The sequence below is a fragment of the Hyla sarda genome, chromosome 1 (genome assembly GCF_029499605.1).
Source record: "Hyla sarda isolate aHylSar1 chromosome 1, aHylSar1.hap1, whole genome shotgun sequence".
Lineage (NCBI taxonomy): Eukaryota > Metazoa > Chordata > Amphibia > Anura > Hylidae > Hyla > Hyla sarda.
Genome location: NC_079189.1, coordinates 314,837,639 through 314,864,349, shown reverse-complemented (window position 1 = coordinate 314,864,349; position 26,711 = coordinate 314,837,639). Strand labels below are relative to the sequence as shown.

Here is a 26,711-nt window from a genome sequence, read left to right as displayed (position 1 = left end):
TACATGCAGATTTCCTCAAGAGCAGTGATGTTTTGGGGCTGTCACCGGACTTTCAACTCCCTCCAAAGGTTTTCAACTCCCTCCAAAGGTTTTCTATGGGATTGAGTTCTGGAGACTGGCTAGGCCACTCCAGGACCTTGAAATGCTTCTTACCAAGCCACTCCTTCATTGCCCAGGAGGTGTGTTTGGGATCCTTATCATGCTGAAAGACCCAGCCATGTTTCATCTTCAATGCCCTTGCTGATAAAAGGGAGAGCCAGAAATCTTGCATGTTTGTAGGTGACCAAATACTTATTTTCCACCATAATTTGCAAATAAATTCTGTTATGCCCCCTCTATAGGCTTGCATGGAGGGGGCGGATCGTGACATCACATGGGGGTGGAGCCATGAGGTCACTATGCTCTGTCCCCGTGATCGCCAGTAATCAGACCCGGAGCGAGCATGCTCAGGGGGCTCATTCTAACAGGGTGCTGCGTGGAAGATCACGGGGGTCCCCAGCAGCAGGACCCCTGCGATCAGGCATCGTATCCCCTATCCTTTGCATAGGGAATAAGATGTCTTAGAGCCGGAGTACCCCTTTAACCCCTTAACCCCTTAAGGACGCAGGACGTAAATGTACGTCCTGGTGAGGTGGTACTTAACGCACCAGGACGTACATTTACGTCCTGTGCATAACCGCGGGCATCGGAGCGATGCCCGTGTCATGCGCGGCTGATCCCGGCTGCTGATCGCAGCCAGGGACCCGCCGGCAATGGCCGACGCCCGCGATCTCGCGGGCGTCCGCCATTAACCCCTCAGGTGCCGGGATCAATACAGATCCCGGCATCTGCGGCAGTTCGCGATTAAAATGAACGATCGGATCGCCCGCAGCGCTGCTGCGGGGATCCGATCATTCATAACGCCGCACGGAGGTCCCCTCTCCTTCCTCCGTGCGGCTCCCGGCGTCTCCTGCTCTGGTCTGTGATCGAGCAGACCAGAGCAGGAGATGACCGATAATACTGATCTGTTCTATGTCCTATACATAGAACAGATCAGTATTAGCAATCATGGTATTGCTATGAATAGTCCCCTATGGGGACTATTCAAGTGTAAAAAAAAATGTAAAAAAATGTAAAAGTAAAAGTAAAAAAAAAGTGAAAAATCCCCTCCCCCAATAAAAAAGTTAAACGTCCGTTTTTTCCTATTTTACCCCCAAAAAGCGTAAAAAAACTTTTTTTATAGACATATTTGGTATCGCCGCGTGCGTAAATGTCCGAACTATTAAAATAAAATGTTAATGATCCCGTACGGTGAACGGCGTGAACGAAAAAAAATAAAAAAAGTCCAAAATTCCTACTTTTTTAATACATTTTATTAAAAAAAAATTATAAAAAATGTATTAAAAGTTTTTTATATACAAATGTGGTATCAAAAAAAAGTACAGATCATGGCGCAAAAAATGAGCCCCCATCCCGCCGCTTATACGGAAAAATAAAAAAGTTATAGGTCATCAAAATAAAGGAATTATAAACGTACTAATTTGGTTAAAAAGTTTGTGATTTTTTTTAAGCGCAACAATAATATAAAAGTATGTAATAATGGGTATCATTTTAATCGTATTGACCCTCAGAATAAAGAACACACGTCATTTTTACCATAAATTGTACGGCGTGAAAACGAAACCTTCCAAAATTAGCAAAATTGCGTTTTTCGTTTTAATTTCCCCACAAAAATAGTGTTTTTTGGTTGCGCCATACATTTTATGATATAATGAGTGATGTCATTACAAAGGACAACTGGTCGCGCAAAAAACAAGCCCTCATACTAGTCTGTGGATGAAAATATAAAAGAGTTATGATTTTTAGAAGGCGAGGAGGAAAAAATGAAAACGTAAAAATTAAATTGTCTGAGTCCTTAAGGCCAAAATGGGCTGAGTCCTTAAGGGGTTAAGGACCCATTTTGGCCTTAAGGACTCAGACAATTAAATTTTTAAGTTTTCATTTTTTCCTCCTCGCCTTCTAAAAATCATAACTCTTTTATATTTTCATCCACAGACTAGTATGAGGGCTTGTTTTTTGCGTGAACAGTTGTCCTTTGTAATGACATAACTCATTATATCATAAAATGTATGGCGCAACCAAAAAACACAATTTTTGTGGGGAAATTAAAAAGAAAAACGCAATTTTGCTAATTTTGGAAGGTTTCGTTTTCACGCCGTACAATTTACGGTAAAAATGACATGTGTTCTTTATTCTGAGGGTCAATTAAAATGATACCCATTATTACATACTTTTATATTATTGTTGTGCTTGAAAAAAATCACAAACTTTTTAACCAAATTAGTACGTTTATAATCCCTTTATTTTGATGACCTCTAACTTTTTTATTTTTCCGTATAAGCGGCGGTATGAGGGCTCATTTTTTGTGCCATGATCTGTACTTTTTTTTATACCATATTTGCATATAAAAAACTTTTAATAAATTTTTTATAATTTTTTTTAATAAAATGTATTAAAAAAGTAGCAATTTTGGACTTTTTTTTTTTACGTTCACACCGTTCCCCATACGGAATCATTAGCATTTTATTTTAATAGTTTGGAAATTTACACATGCGGTGATACCAAATATGTCTATTAAATTTATTTTTTACGCTTTTTGGGGGTAAAATAGGAAAAAACAGACGTTTTACTTTTTTATTGGGGTAGGGGATTTTTCACTTTTTTTTACTTTTACTTTTACATTTTTTTACAATTTTTTTTTACACTTGAATATTCCCCATAGGGGACTATTCATAGCAATACCATGATTGCTAATACTGATCTGTTCTATGTATAGGACATAGAACAGATCAGTGTTATCGGTTATCTTCTGCTCTGGTCTGCTCGATCTCAGACCAGAGCAGGAGACGCTGGGAGCCGGAAAGAGGCAGGTGAGGGGACCTCCGTGTGGCGTTCTGAATGATCGGATCCCCGCAGCAGCGCTGCGGGCGATCCGATCATTCATTGAAATCGCGCACTGCCGCAGATGCCGGGATCTGTATTGATCCCGGCACCTGAGGGGTAAATGGTGGACGCCCGCGAGATCGCGGGTGTCGGCCATTGCCGGCGGGTCCCTGGCTGCGATCAGCAGCCGGGATCAGCCACGAATGACACGGGCATCGCTCCGATGCCCGCGGTTATGCACAGGACGTAAATGTACGTCCTGGTGCGTTAAGTACCACCGCACCAGGACGTACATTTACGTCCTGCGTCCTTAAGGGGTTAAATCATGTTTATTAACTTTTTTTGGAGCATGTGAAAGGGAGCAGTCACAAGATGTACAGATACGCCCTGCATCCTTAAGGGGTTAATATTAATAAAGCTGCCCCATCTCCATTTCCAGGATTTTTGCTCTCAGGTGTCTTATATACAGGTAATGACCTGATTTTAGGAGCACTCTCTAATCTCAGCTGAGCACGCTCCAGGTGACCCCACGTTATATCGCGGAAGCCGGCGCAGGGCGTAAAATACGTCCTTTGCCGTTAAGGAGTTAAAGTCAAAACATGACTGCTATTTTACCTGACTTTAGTGTAAATTCCATTAACCATGTCCATTCTAAACCTGGCCACGGAAAAGTTACTAAGAATTAAAAAGGAACACTTTGCTGCAAAGGTATTTGTTGCATTATCTGCATATTCAGAATCAGACGTTAGAGCCAGATGCTTTGTTATTACAGTAATACCTCTTCCAGCAGCTGTAGAACTAGGCACGTAGTGCACAATACACAGAGGAAAGTACTAATTACAAAGGTAATTCCACTAATTACACATTATCTGTGGTGCTTTAAACAGTCTTATTTTACTTCTATAGGCTCAACAACTGGAATTTTATTAAAGAGCAGATAATTCCCTTTCGGCATCCAATTATAAATATTGTAAAATATTCTAAATCATTAAAGCACATATAAATTGTCCACGTTAGATTTGTTACGTAAGGAATATTTATTTTAAGACTTAATTCATTATGGGGCCCAACTAGTGGCAGATTCATGAATGCCTGTTCCTAATTCTATTGAGTTCTTATTGGCTGAACTTTACCATTAGGTCATGGTGCAAAAACCCTACAAGTGAGACACACATTTGAAAAGTACTTTAAGTATCTTCAAAGACAAATAGGATAAACTTGGGGAAATATATCATTTGCACCTTTTCACCACTTTTCTAGCTTTTTTCTTTTATTCTAATATAAAATGCACCAAATGTATCATGTTGTCATATGCCTTATAATAAATGTGATACTTTTTTAAATTATCTTATTTATTGCCTTTTCTATTACACTCATCGAGTGGATTAAGATTGAGCAAACATTTTGTGATTTTTTTTTTTTAAATGATAAATGTTTCTAGAAAGCAATGCCATGTCACTTTGTAGGATGAGGTGCAGACCACGATTTTCAGTCCGTGTCAAAAATATGACATGCGGAGAAAATGACCAGATCATAGTCACTAGCAGACTACGATCAGGTCTACAGCCCCATCATAGTTAATGGACCCGTACATGTCCGATTTGAGCTGATTTGAGCTCCTGAAATCATATCTGTGCAGCGGACACTCAAATCGTGGTGGGAATGCGGCCTTAAACACATGTGGAAGTGATGTAAGGCATTTCATGACTTGCACATGGCTTTTTCTTTTTGGCACAGATTAGGTTTTGTGTTATATTATAACAATAATAATAGTAAATATGTCCCTATGAATCTGCACATTAAGATTTGTGGTTCATTATGACATTATTGATGTATTGTGTATAACATAGTTTATTGGCATCTTAGTTAACAAAAATCTTTAAAAGAGAAAACATTGTTTTTAGATTCCAAACTTTTGCATGTCAGTGGGGGAGATTTATCAAAGGCACTAGACTGTTTTTTTCCTGTCTAAATTTGTTGCACAGAAAGTCGCAGTCTAAATATGTGCAACTTTTTCCCACCTTTTGCTTTAGAGGATTTTTAGAACCTGAGGCATTCTAGTCTATTTTAAACAGAAAAATGCAATGGTGCTGAATTTATCAAAAGCGACTTTTTGGCGAAAAGTCGCATTGGCCATAAGCACGCCGAAATGTCAGACCATGCTAGAGTCTAAATACAGTCTAAAGCATAGATCTTGAACTCTGTGCACAGAATTTATCAAGATCCGTGCGCCTTTTGATAAATTAAGCGCACAATAGACCAGCCTAACCCTCTGTAGGTTGCTCTATATTGATGCGGGAAATAGACAACTTTGATAAATCTCCCCCATTGTGTATTGCTTTCTGTTGTAGATTCTGCATCTATGAGATGTCCAATGTATTTCACAATTATAAAGCTCCCAACTGTTTCCAGTCTCATATCTGTATATTCATTGTTAATGAGTTTAATTGTGCATTTTATTAGCACATTTTTGTGGAAGCAATTACAGCGGAGCTCAGTGAATTATGTTTTTTTTTTCCCCAAAGATCTATAATATATCATAGATTATTTATGTTCATTCAGGTTACACTTGTTTTATACTTGTCCTGTAGAAATGAAAACCACATACCTGGCTGTGCATTGCCAGGTAGAACTGTACACATTTTCTTGTGACTTCTAAAAATAAATATATGACTAGGTCCATCATCTATAAAATGTCTTTTTTATATATTTTTCCATATTTTTACAAAAAAGGCACTTTTAGCATAAAAATTCAAAGCACATGATTTTTACAAATTTTTACAAATATCTATTACTTACCGGATATATCCACTGCTGCTTTAGCACTGTCGTTCTGTTGCTCTACACTGATCTACAATTTACAAAACATTTGCTGTGTGTTCACACTATACTTATATGTATGGCGTTTCTTTACCTTCAATGTTTTTTTTTTTTGAGTTGGCATAAAATAAAACCATTATTCTTTTTTGTAGGAATTCAGGAATCTCCCATACCAAATGGTCATTCAATTCCAGGTAGAGACTTTCTGCGGAAACAAATGCGAGGAGACCTCTTTACTCAACAACAACTAGAAGTGTTGGATCGGGTATTTGACAGACAACATTATACTGACATCTTTACAACTAGTGAACCAATCAAACCAGAACAGGTATTTTGTCCATTTTAATAAAAAGTTCTATATTTTCTCTATTTTTTTCATAGTGTATGACTGTCCATGATGTTTTCAAGCAAAGATTTTAAAGTTTTACACAAAAAGCTAAAAATAAAACAATGAGGCTGCCACATACAAAAATATTTTTGAAATAAAAACTGTCACAATTAATAACTTCATAAACAATATATGTTCATGAGAAGGTTCAATGAAATAATGACTTTTTGTTGTGTCAATGGAAAAGGTTCAACTTAAAAGGAAAATTAACTTTTTTATAATGCATGGGTGTTTTTTTAACTGAACTTTTATTCTAGAAGATATTTCAAATAACCAAAATTGTAATTCTTTTGCTTTTATTTTATCTTTATTTTAGCATAATTATATACTGAATATCAGATAATCTCAGATTTATTTGTCATTGTGTGTTATCAATAAATTTAGGTTATTTATGTTCTTTCAACACAAAGCATTGTAACATGGTGAAGATAACTCTCAAAGCAACCCTTTAGTTCTCCAAAGAAATATTTCATCAAATACAGGTTTTAAAGGGTTACTCCGCTACCCAGCGTCTGGAACATTGAGTTCAGAATGCTGTGTGCGGGCTTCTGTGTTCACACCTGCCCCCTCATGACGTCACACTCCATCATGTGACGTCACGTCCCACCCATTCGATGGAAGTCAATGGGAGGGGGCGTGACGGCCGAGGTCCCCCCCTTCCCATAGACTTTCATTGAGGGGGCAGGCCATGACGTCACAAGGGGGCGGGGGGGGGGGGAAGCCCGCACACAGCATTTGGAACTCCATGTTCCGGACACTGTGCAGCGGAGTAACCCTTTAAAGTTAAAATACACAAAACATGGCACTAGAGAAAGTACAGAACAGATGGGCACTGGGCTCGAAGATAATTTACAGTACATTACCTTCAATGGCATGCTGAGGGTTATTGAATTTTTCAAGGTGCTACGTGAGCAGAAAGGAAATCAGCTGTAGAGAGGATCCCAAAAAGGGAAGAGTTACATCACAAATGAAGCCTAAGTCTAAGCAGTGAACTGCTGCTCATGACTAAAAGGAATGGGATTACAATCAGGAGGCAAAACTATGTATAGGGGAAGAATACTAGTGTTTACATAAGGGGCAGCAGCCGAGAATTTTATGGGTGGTCATAAGAGGTAATAATAGATATATCTGTCCATTCATCTGCTTTACCTGTGAGATATATACATATTAGGGATGAGCGAATCAAATCTAACAAATCGGTATTTGTTACAAATTTCAGGGAAAATTTGCTTTGCAATGAATCTGAATATTGCCGCAATTCGATCGCACAAATCGATTCATTAAACTCCATTTAGTGTGGTCCGTGGTCCGTGCATCTAAGATGGCAGCTCCACATTTTAGGACATGGGGCAAGAAACTCTGGGAAGGCGGAAAGACGAGTAGGCGGGATAACCTGTGCATACATATGTGGTGTACGATTTTGTTCCTGTTAAAGTCTTAAAGGCCTAGTTACTGTGAAAGGCCATCCAAAAGTACACACCTGCTGCTGTTCTAGACAATTACTGTTTTAAGTGTAGGGGGGCGTATTGTTCTCCCCTCATAAGTGCTTACCACGTATGTTCATCTATGTGGTGTACCATGTTGTTCCTGTTACAGTCCTAAGGGCCTTGTTACTGTGAAAGGCCAGCCAAAAGTACACACCTGTTTTAAACGTAGTGGAGCGTATTGTCCTCCCTTCATATATACACTAAGTAAGTCAGGCAGAGAAGTCCCAGGAGGTGCACAGAGGAGTGGCAGAGGCCTAAATTCATCAGGCGCAGGCAGAGGTCGCAGCAGACTAGCAGCAAGAGGCCTAAGCTCCCTGTATCAGCTAGTGGTCGTGTCTCCACCAGCAACCCATCTGTCATTATTGACTGGTTAACTCGGTCATCCACTTCATCACAAGTGACATCTGACACTCCCAGTCAACAATCGGTGGGTTCCTTAGACACAACCCTCAGTTGGCATGTCCCGGGAACAGTCCCTGTCCGCCAATTGCCTCTGTCCTATTCTGTTCCCTCCCCCATAGAAGTATCCTATGCTGTGGGTTCAGCTCCACTTTTTAGTGAGGAAGATCTACTAGAGGACAGTAAGCAGCTATTGCCCAGCCAAAAGTGGAGGAGACATCCCCCGCTTCCATCGCTAGGGGGGCAATTAGTGATGAGGAGAGCGGCGTGGTAGGTGGTGTTAGGAGCGTTCAGGCTCCTGAAGCACACACTGTTGAGGAACCTGAAAAGGACATCAGTGACTTGCAGACACTACTCAATGATGATGAAGCCAATCGCACTTGGGAGCCAGGTGCCGAAGGGGCTTCATCATCAGGAGAAGAGGGTGGCAGGTTTCCCGTGAGGCAGCAGTTGAGCCAGTAAGGTAGTAGCATGGTTGGGAGTCAGCATGCAATTGAAAAAAATATCTTTAATCTTTTCAATTTTGAGGCCCTGTGGTCTTATCAGGCTGCTGCCACCTCCAGGCGTGGTCATTCTGACACATTTTAGTCTCATGCTGGTGCCACCTCCAGGCTGTGTCATTGTGCCACCATGTGGTCTCCTCATGCTACTGGCACATTGCATAAATTTTTTTGTTAATCTATTTAAAATCTTCAATTTAAATTTTAAAATATATATTTTATCTTTTCAATTGTGAGGCTCTATGGTCTTGTCAGGCTGCTGCCACCTCCAGACTTGGTCATTGTGCCATTATATGGTCACCTCATGCTTCCGCGTCCTTCAGGTTGAGTCATTCATCAAGAAATCGAATCATGGCTTACTCCATGAAAACTGGAAATGGGAACCATGGTGATTGACAACGGGAAGAACATCTTGTCTGCGCTGCGTCAAGGAAGGCGGGGAAGACCTCTCTGTAGGCCAGAAATAGCCGTGTTTAATAGCGATTTGCTGCAAATAAATTTGGACAGAACAAAATTTTTGCGGAAAATTCGGCGAATTGGCCAAATCGAATTTTTCAATAATTCACTCATCTCTAAAATATATATGTATATATATATTTTTTTTTTCTTTAGCAGGTGGTAACTGTATCAGTTGCAGCCAACATCACATGCTTCAGCAAAGAGAAGCAGTTCCAGCCATCACATTAGGGATCAGTTAATCAAAGGGTTTGTCAGGGGATCAAAGAGGTCCTATGCTGCACTTCTGCTCCATGGTCATCTTGGAAGTACACTGTTCTGAGACTAGAGGATCGGGTGCTTATCCTGATCATTGAGTGCAGGTGAAACCACACACATGCAGGATGTCCAAAAGCTGCATGCTAACGTCGCAATATCAGTCACATCATGCAACTTTAGTACATCGAATGTGAACATGGTTTTGTTCACATGCAATGATCTGCCTGTGAATGATTTTATAAATCTCCCAATGGCCCTCTGCACAAAAAAGGTCCCCACCCCTGGTCTAGGGGGCTGACCAGGCAATTGCAACATTTTGTTTATATTGATATTAGGTCATATAGCATCATTGCCCAATGGTTGCTACACCACTATTAATTAAATATTAATGTGGCTTTTACAGTAAAGTGAATTCAGGGAATTCATATAAAGTACTTTTTTTTTTTAACAAGTACTTTTATGTATTTATTCTTTACAAAAACAAGCACAAACATATTAGCAATTTGCACAATTACATATAAATATATAATATAATAATATATCACTTACCCACCCACCCCTTACCCACCCTGGCTGGGGAGAGATTTTTTTTTTTAAAAAGGGACCTTTATTATTTCCATTTCTTCCAGACCTTCATATGAGTTTTTAGCGCCTTTTCTGATCTCTGCACTACCCAAAATTCATACTTTTTAATTTTATTGACCAGATTGCGCCAATGTTAAACTACAGGTTTTTTCTTAAACAGCCATATCCTTAAAATTATTATTTTTGCGCATATATAGAGTTTAACCAACAGGGGTGTTTCAGATAAATTTATATCACCAACCTGGATAGCCTGCATAAATGTGATACAGGTATCCTTAGGGATTATTTCCATTTTGATCATAGAAGAATTTATTCTTTCCCAGTATGCCAATATCTCTCTATATCCTGAGATTATATGCTTCAAATCAGCCTCTTCCATCCCACATCTAGGGCACTCAGAATTGTCCCTACGGCAATACCTGTAAAGCTGTTTTGGAGAATAATATAACCCATGTATCAAGTTAAATTGTGTTAATTTAAATTTAGAGTTTATTTTAAGAGAATTTATATTTTTGACAATATTAAACCATTGTAGATCGTTTATTGGACCAATTTGGGCCTCCCACTTCTTTTTTGGTCTATCCTTAATGGATTGACTGATTATGTCCCTAAGTATTCGATAGATTTGAACAACGGCTTTCTTACCCCTAGATAACTGTAATATCTCATCTAGCTTATTCTCCTTAATTACCACTAAATGCCTATTAGTTAGTCGACTGTCTGCCCACTGAAGCTGGATAACCCAGAATTGATACTGTTCTTCAAGATTAAATTTATTCATTAACTCCTGGATATCTAATAGTTCCCCATTTGTGTAAAAGTGTTGGACTAATCTGGCCCCTCTCATTTCCCAAAACTGGTCTTGCCCTGCGTTAAAAAATTGTGTTAGTTTTAAGTTATTCCATAGTGTTGTGACATAAAGTCATGGTCGTAAATGTTGGCACCCCTGAAATTTTTCTAGAAAAGGAAGTAATTCTCACAGAAAAGGATTGCAGTAACACATGTTTTGCTATACACATGTTTATTCATTTTGTGTGTATTGGAACTAAACCAAAAAGGGAGGAAAAAAAGAAAATTGGACAAAATGTCACACCAAACTCCAAAAATGGGCTGGACAAAATTATTGGCACCCTTAACTTAATATTTGCTTCCACACCCTTTGGAAAAAATAACTGAAATCAGTCGCTTCCTATAACCATCAATAAGCTTCTTAAACCTCTCAGACGGAATGTTGGACCACTCTACCTTTGCAAACTACTCCAGGTCTCTCTTATTGGAAGGGCACCTTTTCCCAACAGCAATTTTAAGATCTCTCCACAGGTGTTCAAAGGGATTTAGATCTGGGCTCATTGCTGGCAACTTCAGAACTCTACAGCGCTTTGTTGCCTTCCGTTTCTGTGTGCTTTTTGACATATGGTTGGGGTCATTGTCCTGCTGGAAGACCCAAGATCTCGAGCACAAACCCATCTTTCTGACACTGGGCTGTACAGTGCGACCCAAAATCCATTGGTAATCCTCAGATTACATGATGCCTTGCACACATTCAAGGCACCCAGTGCCAGAGGCAGCAAAACAACCCCAAAACATCATTGAAGCTCCACCATATTTCACTGTAGGTACTGTGTTCTTTTCTTTGTAGACTGATGTGCTTTACCAAAAAACTCTATCTTAGTGTCATCTGTCAACATTATGTTTTGCCAGAAGGATTTTGGCTTACTCAAGTTAATTTAGGCATGTCTCTGTGTCAACAGTGGGATCCTCCTGCGTCTCCTGCTATAGCATTTAATTTCATTTAAATGTCGACGGATAGTTCGCACTGACACTATTGCTTTCTGAGCCTGCAGAACAGCTTGAATGTCTTTGGAACTTGTTTGCGGTTGCTTATCCGCCATACGGACTATCCTGCGTTGACACCTTTCATCAGTTTTTCTCTTCTGTCCACGCCCAGGGAGATTCGCTACAGTGCCATGGGTTGCAAACTTCTTGATAATGTTGCGTACTGTGGACAACGACAAATCTAGATATCTGGAGATGGACTTGTAACCTTGAGATTGTTGATATTTTTCCACAATTTTGGTTCTTAAGTCCTCAGACAGTTCTCTTCTCCTCTTTCTGTTGTCTATGCTTAGTGTGGCACACACAGACACACAATGCAAAGACTAAGTGAACTTCTCTCTTTTTTATCTGCTTTCAGTTGTGATTTTTATATTGCCCACACCATTTACTTGCCCCAGGTGAGTTTAAAGGAGCATCACATGCTTGAAAAAATAATTTTGTCCAGCCCATTTTTGGAGTTTGGTGTAACATTATGTCCAATTTGCTTTTTCTTCCTCCCTTTCTTGGTTTAGTTCCAATACACACAAAGGGAATAAACATGTGTATAGCAAAACATGTGTTACTGCAATGCTTTTCAGTGAGAAATACTTAATTTTATAGAAAAATTTCAGGAGTGCCAACATTTACGGCCATGACTGTATAAGCTGTGTTTAATCTTCAAAAATGTCTTAATAGTGTTCAGCGTAAGAAAATATAATTTTAATCACATCAGAAGGATGGAAACCGAAAGTGGAGGAGCTATGAAGAATTCAATGCTTGAGTTGAGGTTTTTTTTTTCTATTCTTATATTTTTTAAGTTCATGGATTTCTACCATGGATATCATGAATTTCCTAGTCACCTCTTTAATGTTTTGTTCCTTTTAAAATATATATCTACAATTTCTAGTAATCCCATACTTACCATTGGTCTACAGTGTCCTACTATTGTTCTACAGTGGCCTACTATGTAGCTCTATATAAAACAACCACATACATTTGAATAATATTTTACAGCCATTCTAGTTAACTGTTTCCCCAGATTTTGCAGTTGTCTGTTTAACCAGAATGAAAGAACTAATGGTTAAATGTTTCCCATTTATTGCAACATCAATATATCTTGTTAAGCGGAACCATGAGATTAACAACTTGATTTGTTCCTAGGAGAGATCACCGACATGGATTAAATTGATAAATTTACAAGCAGGCTTGCATTTTAAACCCACTTGAAAATTATCTTGTGTTATTTTTGTTGGAATATTACATGGGAAAAACTACTTAAAATTGATCTTTTGCCATGTAAGTGAAATGGAATTACATTTTTTTACAATTGAGATTTGATGGTGTGGAAAACCTTTTTTTTAATGTTTCTGAAATGAATTAACAAATGAGAGACAAAAGTGGGTAGAATTCACCCAAAATGTGATATCGGAAAACTGAAAAATAAAGAGCTTTCTGCTGTGGGGTCAAATGGGGTATTACATGGCCTTTTTCAGTCCTTTAATTCCCCTTTCACATCTGCATTGGTGACTCTGTACTAATCATCCATTGCAGATTCTATGTGATTTGACAAAAAAAATAAAACATCTTTAAATGGACACTGTGAGATTCAAGAATGTTTTATAGGTTGTACAACTTGGTAAAACATTTACCTTTCTAATATACTTCATAAGAAAATTTTATTTCCTTTTTATAGAAATCATGGCTTATAGCTGAAGCAGAGGCATGGACAAAGTCCACTAAGTGAGGTGGGCTAGGACTCCTGTGTGCTCTCTCCTGTCTGATAGTACTTCTCTGTGCTCTCTCCTGTCTGATACGACTCCTCTGTGCTCTCTTCTGTCTGATAGGACTCCTCTGTGCTCTCTCCTGTCTGATAGGACTCCTCTGTGCTCTCTCCTGTCTGATAGGACTCCTCTGTGCTCTCTCCTGTCTGATAGCACTCCTCTGTGCTCTCTCCTGTCTGATAGTACTCATCTGTGCTCTCTCCTGTCTGATAGGACTCCTCTGTGTTCTCTCCTGTCTGTTAGTACTCCTCTGTGCTCTCTCCTGTCTGATAGTACTCCTCTGTGCTCTCTCCTGACTGATACTACACCTCTGTGCTCTCTCCTGTCTGATAGGACTCCTTTGTGCTCTCTCCTGTCTGATAGCATTCCTCTGTGCTCTCTCCTGTCTGATAGTACACCCCTGTGCTCTCTCCTGTCTGATAGTACTCATCTGTGCTCTCTCCTGTCTGATAGGACTCCTCTGTGCTCTCTCCTGTCTGATAGTACACATCTGTGCTCTTTCCTGTCTGATAGGACTCCACATTCCTCTGTGCTCTCTCCTGTCTGATAGTACTCCTCTGTGCTCTCTCCTGTCTTATAGTACTGCTCTGTGCTCTCTCCTGTCTGATAGTACTCCTCTGTGCTCTCTTCTGTCTGATAGGACTTCTCTGTGCTCTCTCCTGTCCTATCAGAAGAGAGCACAGAAGAGTGCTAGCCCACTCTCATTTACTGGACTTTGTCTATGTCTGTACTTCATCTTGGACAAAGCCATGATTTTATAAGCCATGATTTCTATAAAAAAGGAAATAACATTTTCTTATGAAGTATATTAGAAAGATTAATGTTTTGTCAAGATGTACAACATATAAAAAGTTTTTGTATCTGACAGTACCCATTTAACTATACGATTTTGCACCTATGAACATGGGGATCAAGCATGGTCCCTCATTTGAGCACTGCCTAGCTAGCCTTGCATTTGCATGGGTTAAACATAGGAAGATCATGGTTTATTTTGAAATCAACAAGGGTGATCATATGCTTTTAATGGTGTAGTCTGATCCAATGGGCATAACTAGAATCAGACCATATATGGTGAACTACTGAGCACTTCTTAAAGGAAAACTGTCACATATTTTCACACTGAGCCACTAGAGAGACAACAGTGAAATTGTAGATGAGCTTAGACTTCCATCATGTAATATTAATAACAGCATGGGTTTATGAGGCATCTGTCCTATCAAACTTACCTGACCAGCTTTTATGAGGAGGTGAGCTCAAGACTGGACCAGGATGAATCGCTGGATGTTGTACATGTTGATTTTTCGAAATAATTTAATACAGTGCCACATAAAAGATTGGTAAAGAAAATTAGAATACTTGGTCTGAGGGAAAATGTGTGTACATGGGTAACTGGCTCAGGGATAGGAAACAGGATGGTTATTGATGGTACATACTCTGAGTGGGTGACTGTTACTAGTGGGGTACCACATGGGTCAGTTTTGGGTCCTATATTAATATATGTATTAATGACCTTATGAACGGATTGTAAAGTGTCAATCTTTGCAGATTATACTAAACTCTGTAAAGTGGTTAACACAATAGAGGACAGTGCACTGTTACACATGGATCTGGATGGGCTGGAGGCTTGGGCTGAGAATTGGTAGGTTCAGCACAGATGTAATGTTATGCATATGTAATGTTATGCATATATAACCCCAGCAATCCAGGCTGGGGTTATATATTAAATAGGAAAACACTGGGGCCGATTGACATGGAAAAGGACTTAGGAATTTTAGTCAATAGTAAATTTAACTGTAGCGACCAGTGTCAGGCAGCTGCTGCCAAGGCAAATAATATCATGGGGTGTAATTCTACCACTGTACAAATCACTATTTGTCAGATCACACATGAAATACTGTGTACAGTACTGGTCACCAGTATTAAAAAATGGTCAACCAGAGTAACAATGGTATTTGGAAGACTACAGCACCCAGAAATATTATAGAGTTATTTGGTTCAGGAAAAAACACGGCTTAGTTGCCACCTAATAACTATGTATAAATATTTAAGGGGGCAGTACAGATATCTCTCCGATGATCTATTTATACCCAGGACTATACCCAGGATCTTTAACAAGGGGGCATCCTCTATGTCTAGAAAAAAAGTTTCTACACCAGCACAGATTAGGGTTCTTTACCGTAAGAGCAGTGAGCCTATGGAACTCCCTGCCAGAGGAAGTGGTCATGGGGAGCTCAATAAAAGAATTCAAAAGAGATTTGGGCACATTTCTGGAGAGAAATACCAATACAGGTTATGGATCCTAGATTTATAGGGACAGAATGCTGATTCAGGTATTTATTCTGATTGCCATTATTCCCTCTAATATGGGGCAAATGGGCATCAGCCTTGTAGGGTTTTTGCCTTCCTCTAGATCAACACAGTACGGACACAATAGAGATAAAGGTTGAACTTGATGGGCTCTTTTTTCAACCACATTATGAACTATGCAACTATGCATTAAAAAAACTTTAAAATCTAGATAAAGGTGAGTGTATTCCCACCTGGGAATACTATGCACATATGGTATTTCATAAATGTCTGATAGATGTGTGTCCACATGGTACTCAGGAAACCAGAAACAGCTGAATAGGCTTGTTTATGTAGTTTATGTTAATTTAACTTGTTAATGTAAAGGGCATCGCTTGTAATGCTATGCTGTCTATACAGGTCCCTTTAAAGTCAATATACATATATACAGAATATGCATAAAATATCTGACTTGGCTGTTGTTGACTTTCTAACTTCCTCAGGTGACAAAGCTGGGCTGGAAGGGGATGGCTGGCCTTCAACCTCAAGAGGCTGTAGGTCATAGAGGTGGAACTTACATCTATCATACATTTATGACATATTCTGTGGATATGCCATAAATGTCCGCAAGAAAATATAGCTTAAATATCTAATACTTTGATTATACAAAAAAGAGGAATATGTCTTCAACTGTGCTGTGGTAACCAGTGATACAATGGGAAGTCTGAGAAAAGGGAGATATTTTACTGGTCAGTTTATATAACTAATATAATATAATAATCTAACTAATATAATAACTATTATTGAAAAAAAACAAAACACAAAATGATAAATGAAAAGAACTAATGTGCCATTGATCAGAATTGCTAAAAAAAAAATGAAAAACATCTTTAGGACATCCTTATGAGCTACAGTCACAATATGCATAATTTTTTTTGAGGAAATGTATATATATATATATATATATATATATATATATATATATATAAACATTTTAAAGGGTTACTCTGCTCCTTAGCATCTGGAACATTGAGTTCCCGAACGCTGTATGCGGGCTTCCGTGTTCACGCTCACCCCCTCGTGACGTCACGACCCGTCATGTGACGTCACATCCCGCCCCCTCAATGCAAGTCTATGGGAGGGTGTGTGACATCACGAAGGGGCGGGTGTGAACACGGAAGCCCGCACACAGCGTTCAGGAACTCAATGTTCCGGACGCTGTGGAGCGGAGTAACCCTTTAAAGCTGTATACAATCCTTATTACCCTTTCCGGATCCTTTAAGTTTTAGAATGGGAAATCCATTTGATATTGAAGACTGAAAAAAACTTATAGTACATCTTTATATGTAGACATTTTATTTCTATTAACATTTTCTCATCGGAAAAGCTATAATTCCATTCTTAATAAAATGTATCAGTTGTAAAATGCTATGTTCTGGGTATATCTAAAGAGCGTATTAATCACCCACTGTTCTTCTAGCTGTAGGGAAAGAACTTGTAGAAATGTAAATTTTCTTCCTATTTCTGGCAGAATCATACTGCTGTCAGGTTGCTGCTTTCTGCTGCTATCAAACTGCATGAACCTGCCCTCACTCGCCTCTGTCTGAATCTGTGTTTTCTTGAGATGGGAATAGGAAGTGGGTCAGATTCTCAACTGATCTTGTCACTACTACTGTTACATTCTCTAGTCAATTTTTTCTCTGTAACCATATGTCTTGTTAATGAAGTAGCAGTTGCGTTGGAGAAAGGCATTAACATAGTTTGGAGTATAAAATAATATTCCAGCCCTTTAAATGTTTCTAAATGTTCCATCAATTTCAAAACAAGGAGACAGTGATGAAAAAGGGTTCTTTATATATGAGTGGTCCAATTGCCCATTCATGTAGAATCTATATCCACTTTTATTTGCATCATCATCTCTATCACTGTACAAGTAGGACATATTATTAAGAAGGACTCAAAGAAGAAAAAAGATAAGAGATGCGCTTTAGTGAAGTACGTCACATAGAGCTATGAATCGGTAGAAATATGATATATCCACTCATCATATGACGTTGCGCTGAGAGCACAACGACTTAGTATGCAGTAGTATTAAATCCCAAGTCCTGCAGCACACGATCCTACAGAACATGGGCACCGTTGGTTCAATTGGAAGACAACCAATAGCTAGGAAAAATTTGGATCTTTCTGGCAGAAATGGTCTTGGTAGAGATATAAAACCGTTTCCACGTAGTTAAAGGGTAACCCATTAAAACTAATATTTGCTATTGCACTCCTTATGGTAAATAAAAAATATTTCTAATATACTTTTTCTAAAAAAAAAATGAAGTTTTCTATGTTTTATTTGTGCTTAAAGCTCAAGAGCACATTTCCCCCCATCTTATACACAGACTTTGGACTGAAGTCTAAACACAGAAAGTGCAGCCTGGAGTGCTGAGGGGTGTGTGTCTTGCCTCATCCAATCATAGCTCCTTTCACACTTAACTGCCATATACTATTGGTTGGACCCCCCCCTCAGCACTCCAGGCTGCACTTCCTGTGTTTTGGCTTCGGTCCAATGTCTGTGTATGAGATGGGGGAAAATTTGCTCTTGAGCTTTTTTAAGCACAAATAAAACATAGAAAACTTCATTTTTTAAACAAAGTATATTAGAAATATGTTTTATTTACCATAAGGAGTGCAATAGCAAACATTTGTTTTAACAAGAGTGCCCATTTAATAATAAAATGAAGCTTTATTTTAGCACATATCAACAAGTTTCTGACCCAGAACAGGCCCTTCATCAGGATAATCATTTGGTATTCTGGTGGCCCAACCAACCCTACACTGCCTGTAATGCCCAAGACTAAAAACATCTGTTTTGGTTGTGAAATTTTTTCAGAATAATAAATTAAGTAGGACAGTCGGCACAACGGCTAGCGTCCGGTGCACGAGGAGATGCAGTACAATATAAAGAGAGGTCACGGCACACCGTAGGCTGGGACCTCTCTTTATATTTTTTCAGAATAAATTATCATGTTTTAGGTGAAAGTAAATAAAACTGGTAATGCCCGCCTTTTGTGTGCATTTAGAACCCTAAAGTGTTAAACAAAACAAAAAACGGAAAAAACAACACTTTCATCCACTCTCCATATTTGCACCTTAGCCTCTAAGCAGGGATGATTTCACATAATATCTTAGTTTATAAATCTAAACATATACATAAATCTATAATGTTTAGCCTGTTCTATGAGAAGAAAATCAGAATAAATCTCTTGTATAATGGCCCATCTTCTTTGATACTATCCATCTCTAATACCCAGAACTTGAAGCTCCAGGATTCTGAGAATGAAGGACAATTGTCTCCTGAACAAATGCAGCCACTGTGTGCATGCATGGCCAGGTCTCCATTGATCTTGTATGAGGCTTCCAAATATTGCCAAGCTCAGTGCTCAGCAATGTTCAGAATGCCCATAGAGAATAAATGAAGCATTGACAAAATACAAACAGAACAGCATGTATAAATATACAAACAATAGGGATGTTGTGCCTTTTAAATTATTCTACACATTATCTAATACACAGTGGTTTTAAACTGGGCAATATGTATAATTGACATTTGCTAAATACATGTATTAGACTGTAAAAAATTGAATATTTACATTATTATACTCTTATTACATATGTTGTGTGAGGGCCCTAGAAATCCCAAAAATTATCAGATAATGATACGCCTGTTAACAAGACCCCTCAATGTTAAATTTCACATGTAAACATTAGTGATGAATAGTGGTTTGTCAATCTTTCTAATCTGTTATTTTCTCCATTTTATTAGTAAGCCCACATAATAGCATTTTAGTAGAAAACGTATCTTGTAAATGTATTTTGAGTATATTGATATAAGCAACAAATGGCTTAAACCTATAACCCTGCAGTCTTGTTCCTTAATCCAATATGGCCTAGCAGAGACTCAAGAACGTATCCTATGGCTTACTTTGAACCAAACAATTTTAGATGACAGTTTAAAGATTACACATCCTTCCAATACATGTGTAAGATTTCTTTGTATTGATTTTTATTGGTGAGAAATGGAAGAAATGTTTTATAGTAACTTTAATGGACTGTGGAGAACATTGAATTTCTTTGCAGTGCTATACCACCATGTCTTATTCTTGTATAAATAATCTGCATGTATACATACATTGTATACAGGTAATATATATTGAATATGGAATACAATTTAACAACGTGATGATCTTTTAGTACATATGTTACGCCGAGCGCTCCGGGTCCCCGCTCCTCCCCGGAGCGCTCGCTACACTTCCCTCACTGCAGCGCCCCGGTCGGTTCCACGGACCCGGGGCGCTGCGTTACCACCTCCGGCCGGGATGCGATTCGCGATGCGGGTAGCGCCCGCTCGCGATGCGCACCCCGGCTCCCGTACCTGACTCGCTCCCCGTCAGTTCTGTCCCGGCGCGCGCGGCCCCGCTCCCTAGGGCGCGCGCGCGCCGGGTCTTTGCGATTTAAAGGGCCACTGCACCGCTGATTGGTGCAGTGGTTCCAATTAGTGTTTACACCTGTGCACTTCCCTATATCACCTCACTTCCCCTTCACTCCCTCGCCGGATCTTGTTGCCCTAGTGCCAGTGAAAGCGTTCCTTGTGTGTTCCTTGCCTGTGATTCCAGACCTTCTGCCGTTGCCCCTGACTACGATCCTTGCTGCCTGCCCCGACCTTCTGCTACGTCCGACCTTGCTTCTGTCTACTCCCTTGTACCGCGCCTATCTTCAGCAGCCAGAGAGGTTGAGCCGTTGCTAGGGGATACGACCTGGTCACTACCGCCGCAGCAAGACCATCCCGCTTTGCGGCGGGCTCTGGTGAAAACCAGTAGTGACTTAGAACCGATCCTCTAGCACGGTCCACGCCAATCCCTCTCTGGCACAGAGGATCCACCACCTGCCAGCCGGCATCGTGACAGTAGATCCGGCCATGGATCCCGCTGAAGTTCCTCTGCCAGTTGTCGCTGACCTCACCACGGTGGTCGCCCAGCAGTCACAACAGATTGCGCAACAAGGCCAACAGCTGTCTCAACTGACTGTTATGCTACAACAGTTACTACCACAGCTCCAGCAATCATCTCCTCCGCCAGCTCCTGTACCTCCTCCGCAGCGAGTGGCCGCTTCTGGAATACGACTATCCTTGCCGGATAAATTTGATGGGGACTCTAAGTTTTGCCGTGGCTTTCTTTCCCAATGTTCATTACACTTGGAGATGATGTCGGACCAGTTCCCCACTGAAAGGTCTAAGGTGGCTTTCGTAGTCAGCCTGCTGTCTGGAAAAGCCCTGGCTTGGGCCACACCGCTCTGGGACCGCAATGACCCCGTCACTGCCTCTGTACACTCCTTCTTCTCGGAAATTCGAAGTGTCTTTGAGGAACCTGCCCGAGCCTCTTCTGCTGAGACTGCCCTGTTGAACCTGGTCCAGGGTAATTCTTCCGTTGGCGAGTATGCCGTACAGTTCCGTACCCTTGCTTCAGAATTATCCTGGAATAATGAGGCACTCTGCGCGACCTTTAAAAAAGGCCTATCCAGCAACATTAAAGATGTTCTGGCCGCACGAGAAATCCCTGCTAACCTACATGAACTCATCCATCTTGCCACTCGCATTGACATGCGTTTTTCCGAACGGCGTCAGGAGCTCCGCCAGGATATGGACTCTGTTCGCACGAGGCGTTTCTTCTCCCCGGCTCCTCTCTCCTCTGGTCCCCTGCAACCTGTTCCTGTGCCTCCCGCCGTGGAGGCTATGCAGGTCGACCGGTCTCGCCTGACACCCCAAGAGAGGACACGACGCCGCATGGAGAATCTCTGCCTGTACTGTGCTAGTACCGAACACTTCCTGAAGGATTGTCCTATCCGTCCTCCCCGCCTGGAAAGACGTCCGCTGACTCCGCACAAAGGTGAGACAGTCCTTGATGTCTACTCTGCTTCTCCACGTCTTACTGTGCCTGTGCGGATGTCTGCCTCTGCCTTCTCCTTCTCTGCTGTGGCCTTCTTGGACTCTGGATCTGCAGGAAATTTTATCTTGGCCTCTCTCGTCAACAGGTTCAACATCCCGGTGACCAGTCTCGCCAGACCCCTCTACATCAATTGTGTAAACAATGAAAGATTGGACTGTACTATACGTTTCCGCACGGAGCCCCTTCTAATGCGCATCGGATCTCATCACGAGAGGATTGAACTGTTGGTCCTCCCCAATTGCACTTCTGAAATCCTTCTTGGACTTCCCTGGCTTCAACTCCATTCCCCAATCCTGGATTGGTCCACTGGGGAGATCAAGAGTTGGGGGCCCTCTTGTTCCAAGGACTGCTTAAAACCGGTTCCCAGTAAACCTTGCCGTGTCCCTGTGCTTCCTCATGTAACCGGTCTCCCTAAGGCCTATATGGACTTTGCGGACGTTTTTTGCAAAAAACAAGCTGAGACTCTACCTCCTCACAGGCCTTATGATTGTCCCATTGACCTCCTCCCGGGCACTACTCCACCCCGGGGCAGAATCTATCCTCTGTCCGTCCCAGAGACTCTTGCCATGTCTGAATACGTCCAAGAAAATTTAAAAAAGGGCTTTATCCGTAAATCCTCCTCTCCTGCCGGAGCCGGATTTTTCTTTGTGTCCAAAAAAGATGGCTCTCTACGTCCTTGCATTGACTACCGCGGTCTTAATAAAATCACGGTTAAGAACCGCTACCCCCTACCCCTCATCTCTGAACTCTTTGATCGTCTCCAAGGTGCCCATATTTTTACCAAACTGGACTTAAGAGGTGCTTATAATCTCATCCGCATCAGAGAGGGGGATGAATGGAAAACGGCATTTAACACCAGAGATGGACACTTTGAGTATCTGGTCATGCCCTTTGGTCTATGCAACGCCCCTGCCGTCTTCCAAGACTTTGTTAATGAAATTTTTCGTGATCTCCTATACTCCTGTGTTGTTGTATATCTGGACGATATCCTGATTTTTTCTGCCAATCTTGAAGAACACCGCCAGCATGTCCGTATGGTTCTTCAGAGACTTCGTGATAATCAACTCTATGCCAAAATAGAGAAATGTCTGTTTGAATGCCAATCTCTTCCTTTTCTAGGATACTTGGTCTCTGGCCAGGGACTACAAATGGACCCAGATAAACTCTCTGCCGTCTTAGATTGGCCACGCCCCTCCGGACTCCGTGCCATCCAACGTTTTTTGGGGTTCGCCAATTATTACAGGCAATTTATTCCACATTTTTCTACCATTGTGGCTCCTATTGTGGCTTTAACAAAAAAAAATGCCGATCCCAAGTCTTGGCCTCCTCAAGCGGAAGACGCCTTTAAACGACTCAAGTCTGCCTTTTCTTCGGCTCCCGTGCTCTCCAGACCTGACCCATCTAAACCCTTCCTATTGGAGGTTGATGCCTCCTCAGTGGGAGCTGGAGCTGTCCTTCTACAAAAAAACTCTTCCGGGCATGCTGTTACTTGTGGTTTTTTTTCCAGGACCTTCTCTCCGGCGGAGAGGAACTACTCCATCGGGGATCGAGAGCTTCTAGCCATTAAATTAGCACTTGAGGAATGGAGGCATCTGCTGGAGGGATCAAGATTTCCAGTTATTATTTACACCGATCACAAGAACCTCTCCTACCTCCAGTCTGCCCAACGGCTGAATCCTCGTCAGGCCAGGTGGTCTCTGTTCTTTGCCCGATTTAATTTTGAAATTCACTTTCGGCCTGCTGATAAGAACATTAGGGCCGATGCTCTCTCTCGTTCCTCAGATGCCTCTGAAATTGAACTCTCTCCTCAACACATCATTCCTCCTGACTGCCTGATTTCCACTTCTCCAGCCTCCATCAGACAAACTCCTCCAGGAAAGACCTTTGTTTCTCCACGCCAACGCCTTGGGATCCTCAAATGGGGTCACTCCTCCCATCTCGCAGGTCATGCGGGCATTAAGAAATCTGTGCAACTCATCTCTCGCTTCTATTGGTGGCCGACTCTAGAGACTGATGTGGTGGACTTTGTGCGAGCCTGCACTATCTGTGCCCGGGATAAGACTCCTCGCCAGAAGCCCGCTGGTTTTCTTCATCCTCTACCTGTCCCCGAACAACCTTGGTCTCTGATTGGTATGGATTTTATTACTGACTTACCCCCATCCCATGGCAACACTGTTATTTGGGTGGTCGTTGATCGATTCTCCAAAATGGCACATTTCATCCCTCTTCCTGGTCTTCCTTCAGCGCCTCAGTTGGCTAAACAATTTTTTGTACACATTTTTCGTCTTCACGGGTTGCCTACACAGATCGTCTCGGATAGAGGCGTCCAATTTGTGTCTAAATTCTGGAGGGCTCTCTGTAAACAACTCAAGATTAAATTAAATTTTTCTTCTGCATACCATCCTCAATCCAATGGACAAGTAGAGAGAATTAACCAGATCTTGGGTGACTATTTACGACATTTTGTTTCCTCCCGCCAGGATGACTGGGCAGATCTTCTACCTTGGGCCGAATTCTCGTATAATTTCAGAATCTCTGAATCTTCCTCCAAATCTCCGTTTTTCGTGGTGTACGGCCGTCACCCTCTTCCCCCCCTCCCTACCCCCTTGCCCTCTGGTCTGCCCGCTGTGGATGAAATTTCTCGTGATCTTTCCACCATATGGAAAGAGACCCAAAATTCTCTCTTACAGGCTTCTTCTCGCATGAAGAGATTCGCAGATAAGAAAAGAAGAGCTCCTCCCATTTTTTCCCCTGGAGACAAGGTATGGCTCTCCGCTAAATATGTCCGTTTCCGTGTCCCGAGCTATAAGTTGGGACCACGCTATCTTGGTCCTTTTAAAGTTTTGTCTCAAATTAATCCTGTCTCTTACAAACTTCTTCTTCCTCCTTCTCTTCGTATCCCTAATGCCTTTCACGTCTCTCTTCTTAAACCTCTCATCCTCAACCGTTTTTCTCCTAAATCTGTTCCTCCCACTCCTGTTTCCGGCTCCTCGGACATCTTCTCTGTCAAAGAAATCTTGGCCTCTAAAAAAGTCAGAGGAAAAACTTTTTTTTTAGTGGATTGGGAGGGTTGTGGTCCAGAAGAGAGGTCCTGGGAACCTGAGGACAATATCCTGGACAAAAGTCTGATCCTCAGGTTCTCAGGCCCCAAGAAGAGGGGGAGACCCAAGGGGGGGGGTACTGTTACGCCGAGCGCTCCGGGTCCCCGCTCCTCCCCGGAGCGCTCGCTACACTTCCCTCACTGCAGCGCCCCGGTCGGTTCCACGGACCCGGGGCGCTGCGTTACCACCTCCGGCCGGGATGCGATTCGCGATGCGGGTAGCGCCCGCTCGCGATGCGCACCCCGGCTCCCGTACCTGACTCGCTCCCCGTCAGTTCTGTCCCGGCGCGCGCGGCCCCGCTCCCTAGGGCGCGCGCGCGCCGGGTCTTTGCGATTTAAAGGGCCACTGCACCGCTGATTGGTGCAGTGGTTCCAATTAGTGTTTACACCTGTGCACTTCCCTATATCACCTCACTTCCCCTTCACTCCCTCGCCGGATCTTGTTGCCCTAGTGCCAGTGAAAGCGTTCCTTGTGTGTTCCTTGCCTGTGATTCCAGACCTTCTGCCGTTGCCCCTGACTACGATCCTTGCTGCCTGCCCCGACCTTCTGCTACGTCCGACCTTGCTTCTGTCTACTCCCTTGTACCGCGCCTATCTTCAGCAGCCAGAGAGGTTGAGCCGTTGCTAGGGGATACGACCTGGTCACTACCGCCGCAGCAAGACCATCCCGCTTTGCGGCGGGCTCTGGTGAAAACCAGTAGTGACTTAGAACCGATCCTCTAGCACGGTCCACGCCAATCCCTCTCTGGCACAGAGGATCCACCACCTGCCAGCCGGCATCGTGACAACATAATATGGAAAAATAGGTAAAAAATCAATTTTTATTTCTGACATTTGCATTATGGAGAGTAAGTGTAGTGCACTTTTCCTACTTTTTTGCATTGGATACATACTGTAGGCCACTATGTCACTTTGGGTTACTTAATGATGGAATAAATAAAGATTTGAGCAGATTTTCTGCAGTGTCTAAAATGTTCTATTTAGAGCATATGAATGAAGACACGAAGAAGCAATAAAGCACTTCCTTAAAGGAAATCTGTCAGCTCTATATCATACTCAGAGCTGCAGAAATGGGTAGATAGCTAATAAAGATAAAGCAAATGATGTTTTATTTTCTTCCCGACAGCGGCTCCTGATGCGCACAACATTCACAGAGGATCAGACTTAGGTTATACACCCTTTTCTTTCTTTTTCTCTTCTAATGCCGCCATATTGATACCTGTTGAAAATGGTCCCCATGACCGAAACATCTTAACATTGGTATCACCTATGAAAAGACAATGATCTATATGCAATGGATGGAATAATCGGTCTCCTGTCTACATTAAACATCTTAATAATTTTTAAAATAAAACACATCAAATAATTCTTGCATAAGATATCACGCATATGCAGTGTTTTTTTTTTTCTTCTAATCATGCAGGGCAGGGAGGGGTGGGAAAAGGAAGAAGTGTACATGCTGCAGCTTAGCCTGGCCTCACTGACCCTAGAGCTCAGAAGGAAACATGAAAGAAGAAATTCTTGCAAACACCTGCATCATTTTTCAGCAGACAATAATAAGTTGACCCAACTTTATATTATACATCAGTTTTTTTCCAATACTTCATAGAAAATATGCTCATGTATACGGTGAGTAAGCCAAAAGACAGTTTGATGTATCTCTCGCTGGTACACACTAATCAGATATAATATTAACACCAGGGAAAGTGAATATCATTATTATGTCATGACAGTGGCACCTATCAAGAGGTAGGAGATTTTTGACAGCTAATAAACAGTTCATTCTTAGAGTGTGCTGGGAGCAGGAATAATGGGCACGCCTAAGGATCCAAAGGGTGGTTTGGTGACAAGAACCAAATTGTATTGGTCAGATGACTTGGTGACAACATCTCTAAAAGGGCAGGTCTTGTGCATTGTTCCA

The 26,711-nt window shown here is 41.5% G+C and overlaps 1 protein-coding gene across 6 annotated transcripts in view; it reads left to right on the top strand.

Annotated features, from left to right (window-relative positions):
• Positions 1–26,711, top strand: part of PAX5 (paired box 5) — a 324,504-nt gene that overhangs the window by 152,474 nt on the left and 145,319 nt on the right. For all 6 annotated transcript variants that reach the window (XM_056518288.1, XM_056518291.1, XM_056518287.1 and 3 more), the window contains exon 6: positions 5,895–6,070. In XM_056518288.1, coding sequence (XP_056374263.1) covers positions 5,895–6,070 — 176 coding nt within the window. The remainder of the gene's footprint in view (positions 1–5,894; positions 6,071–26,711) is intronic.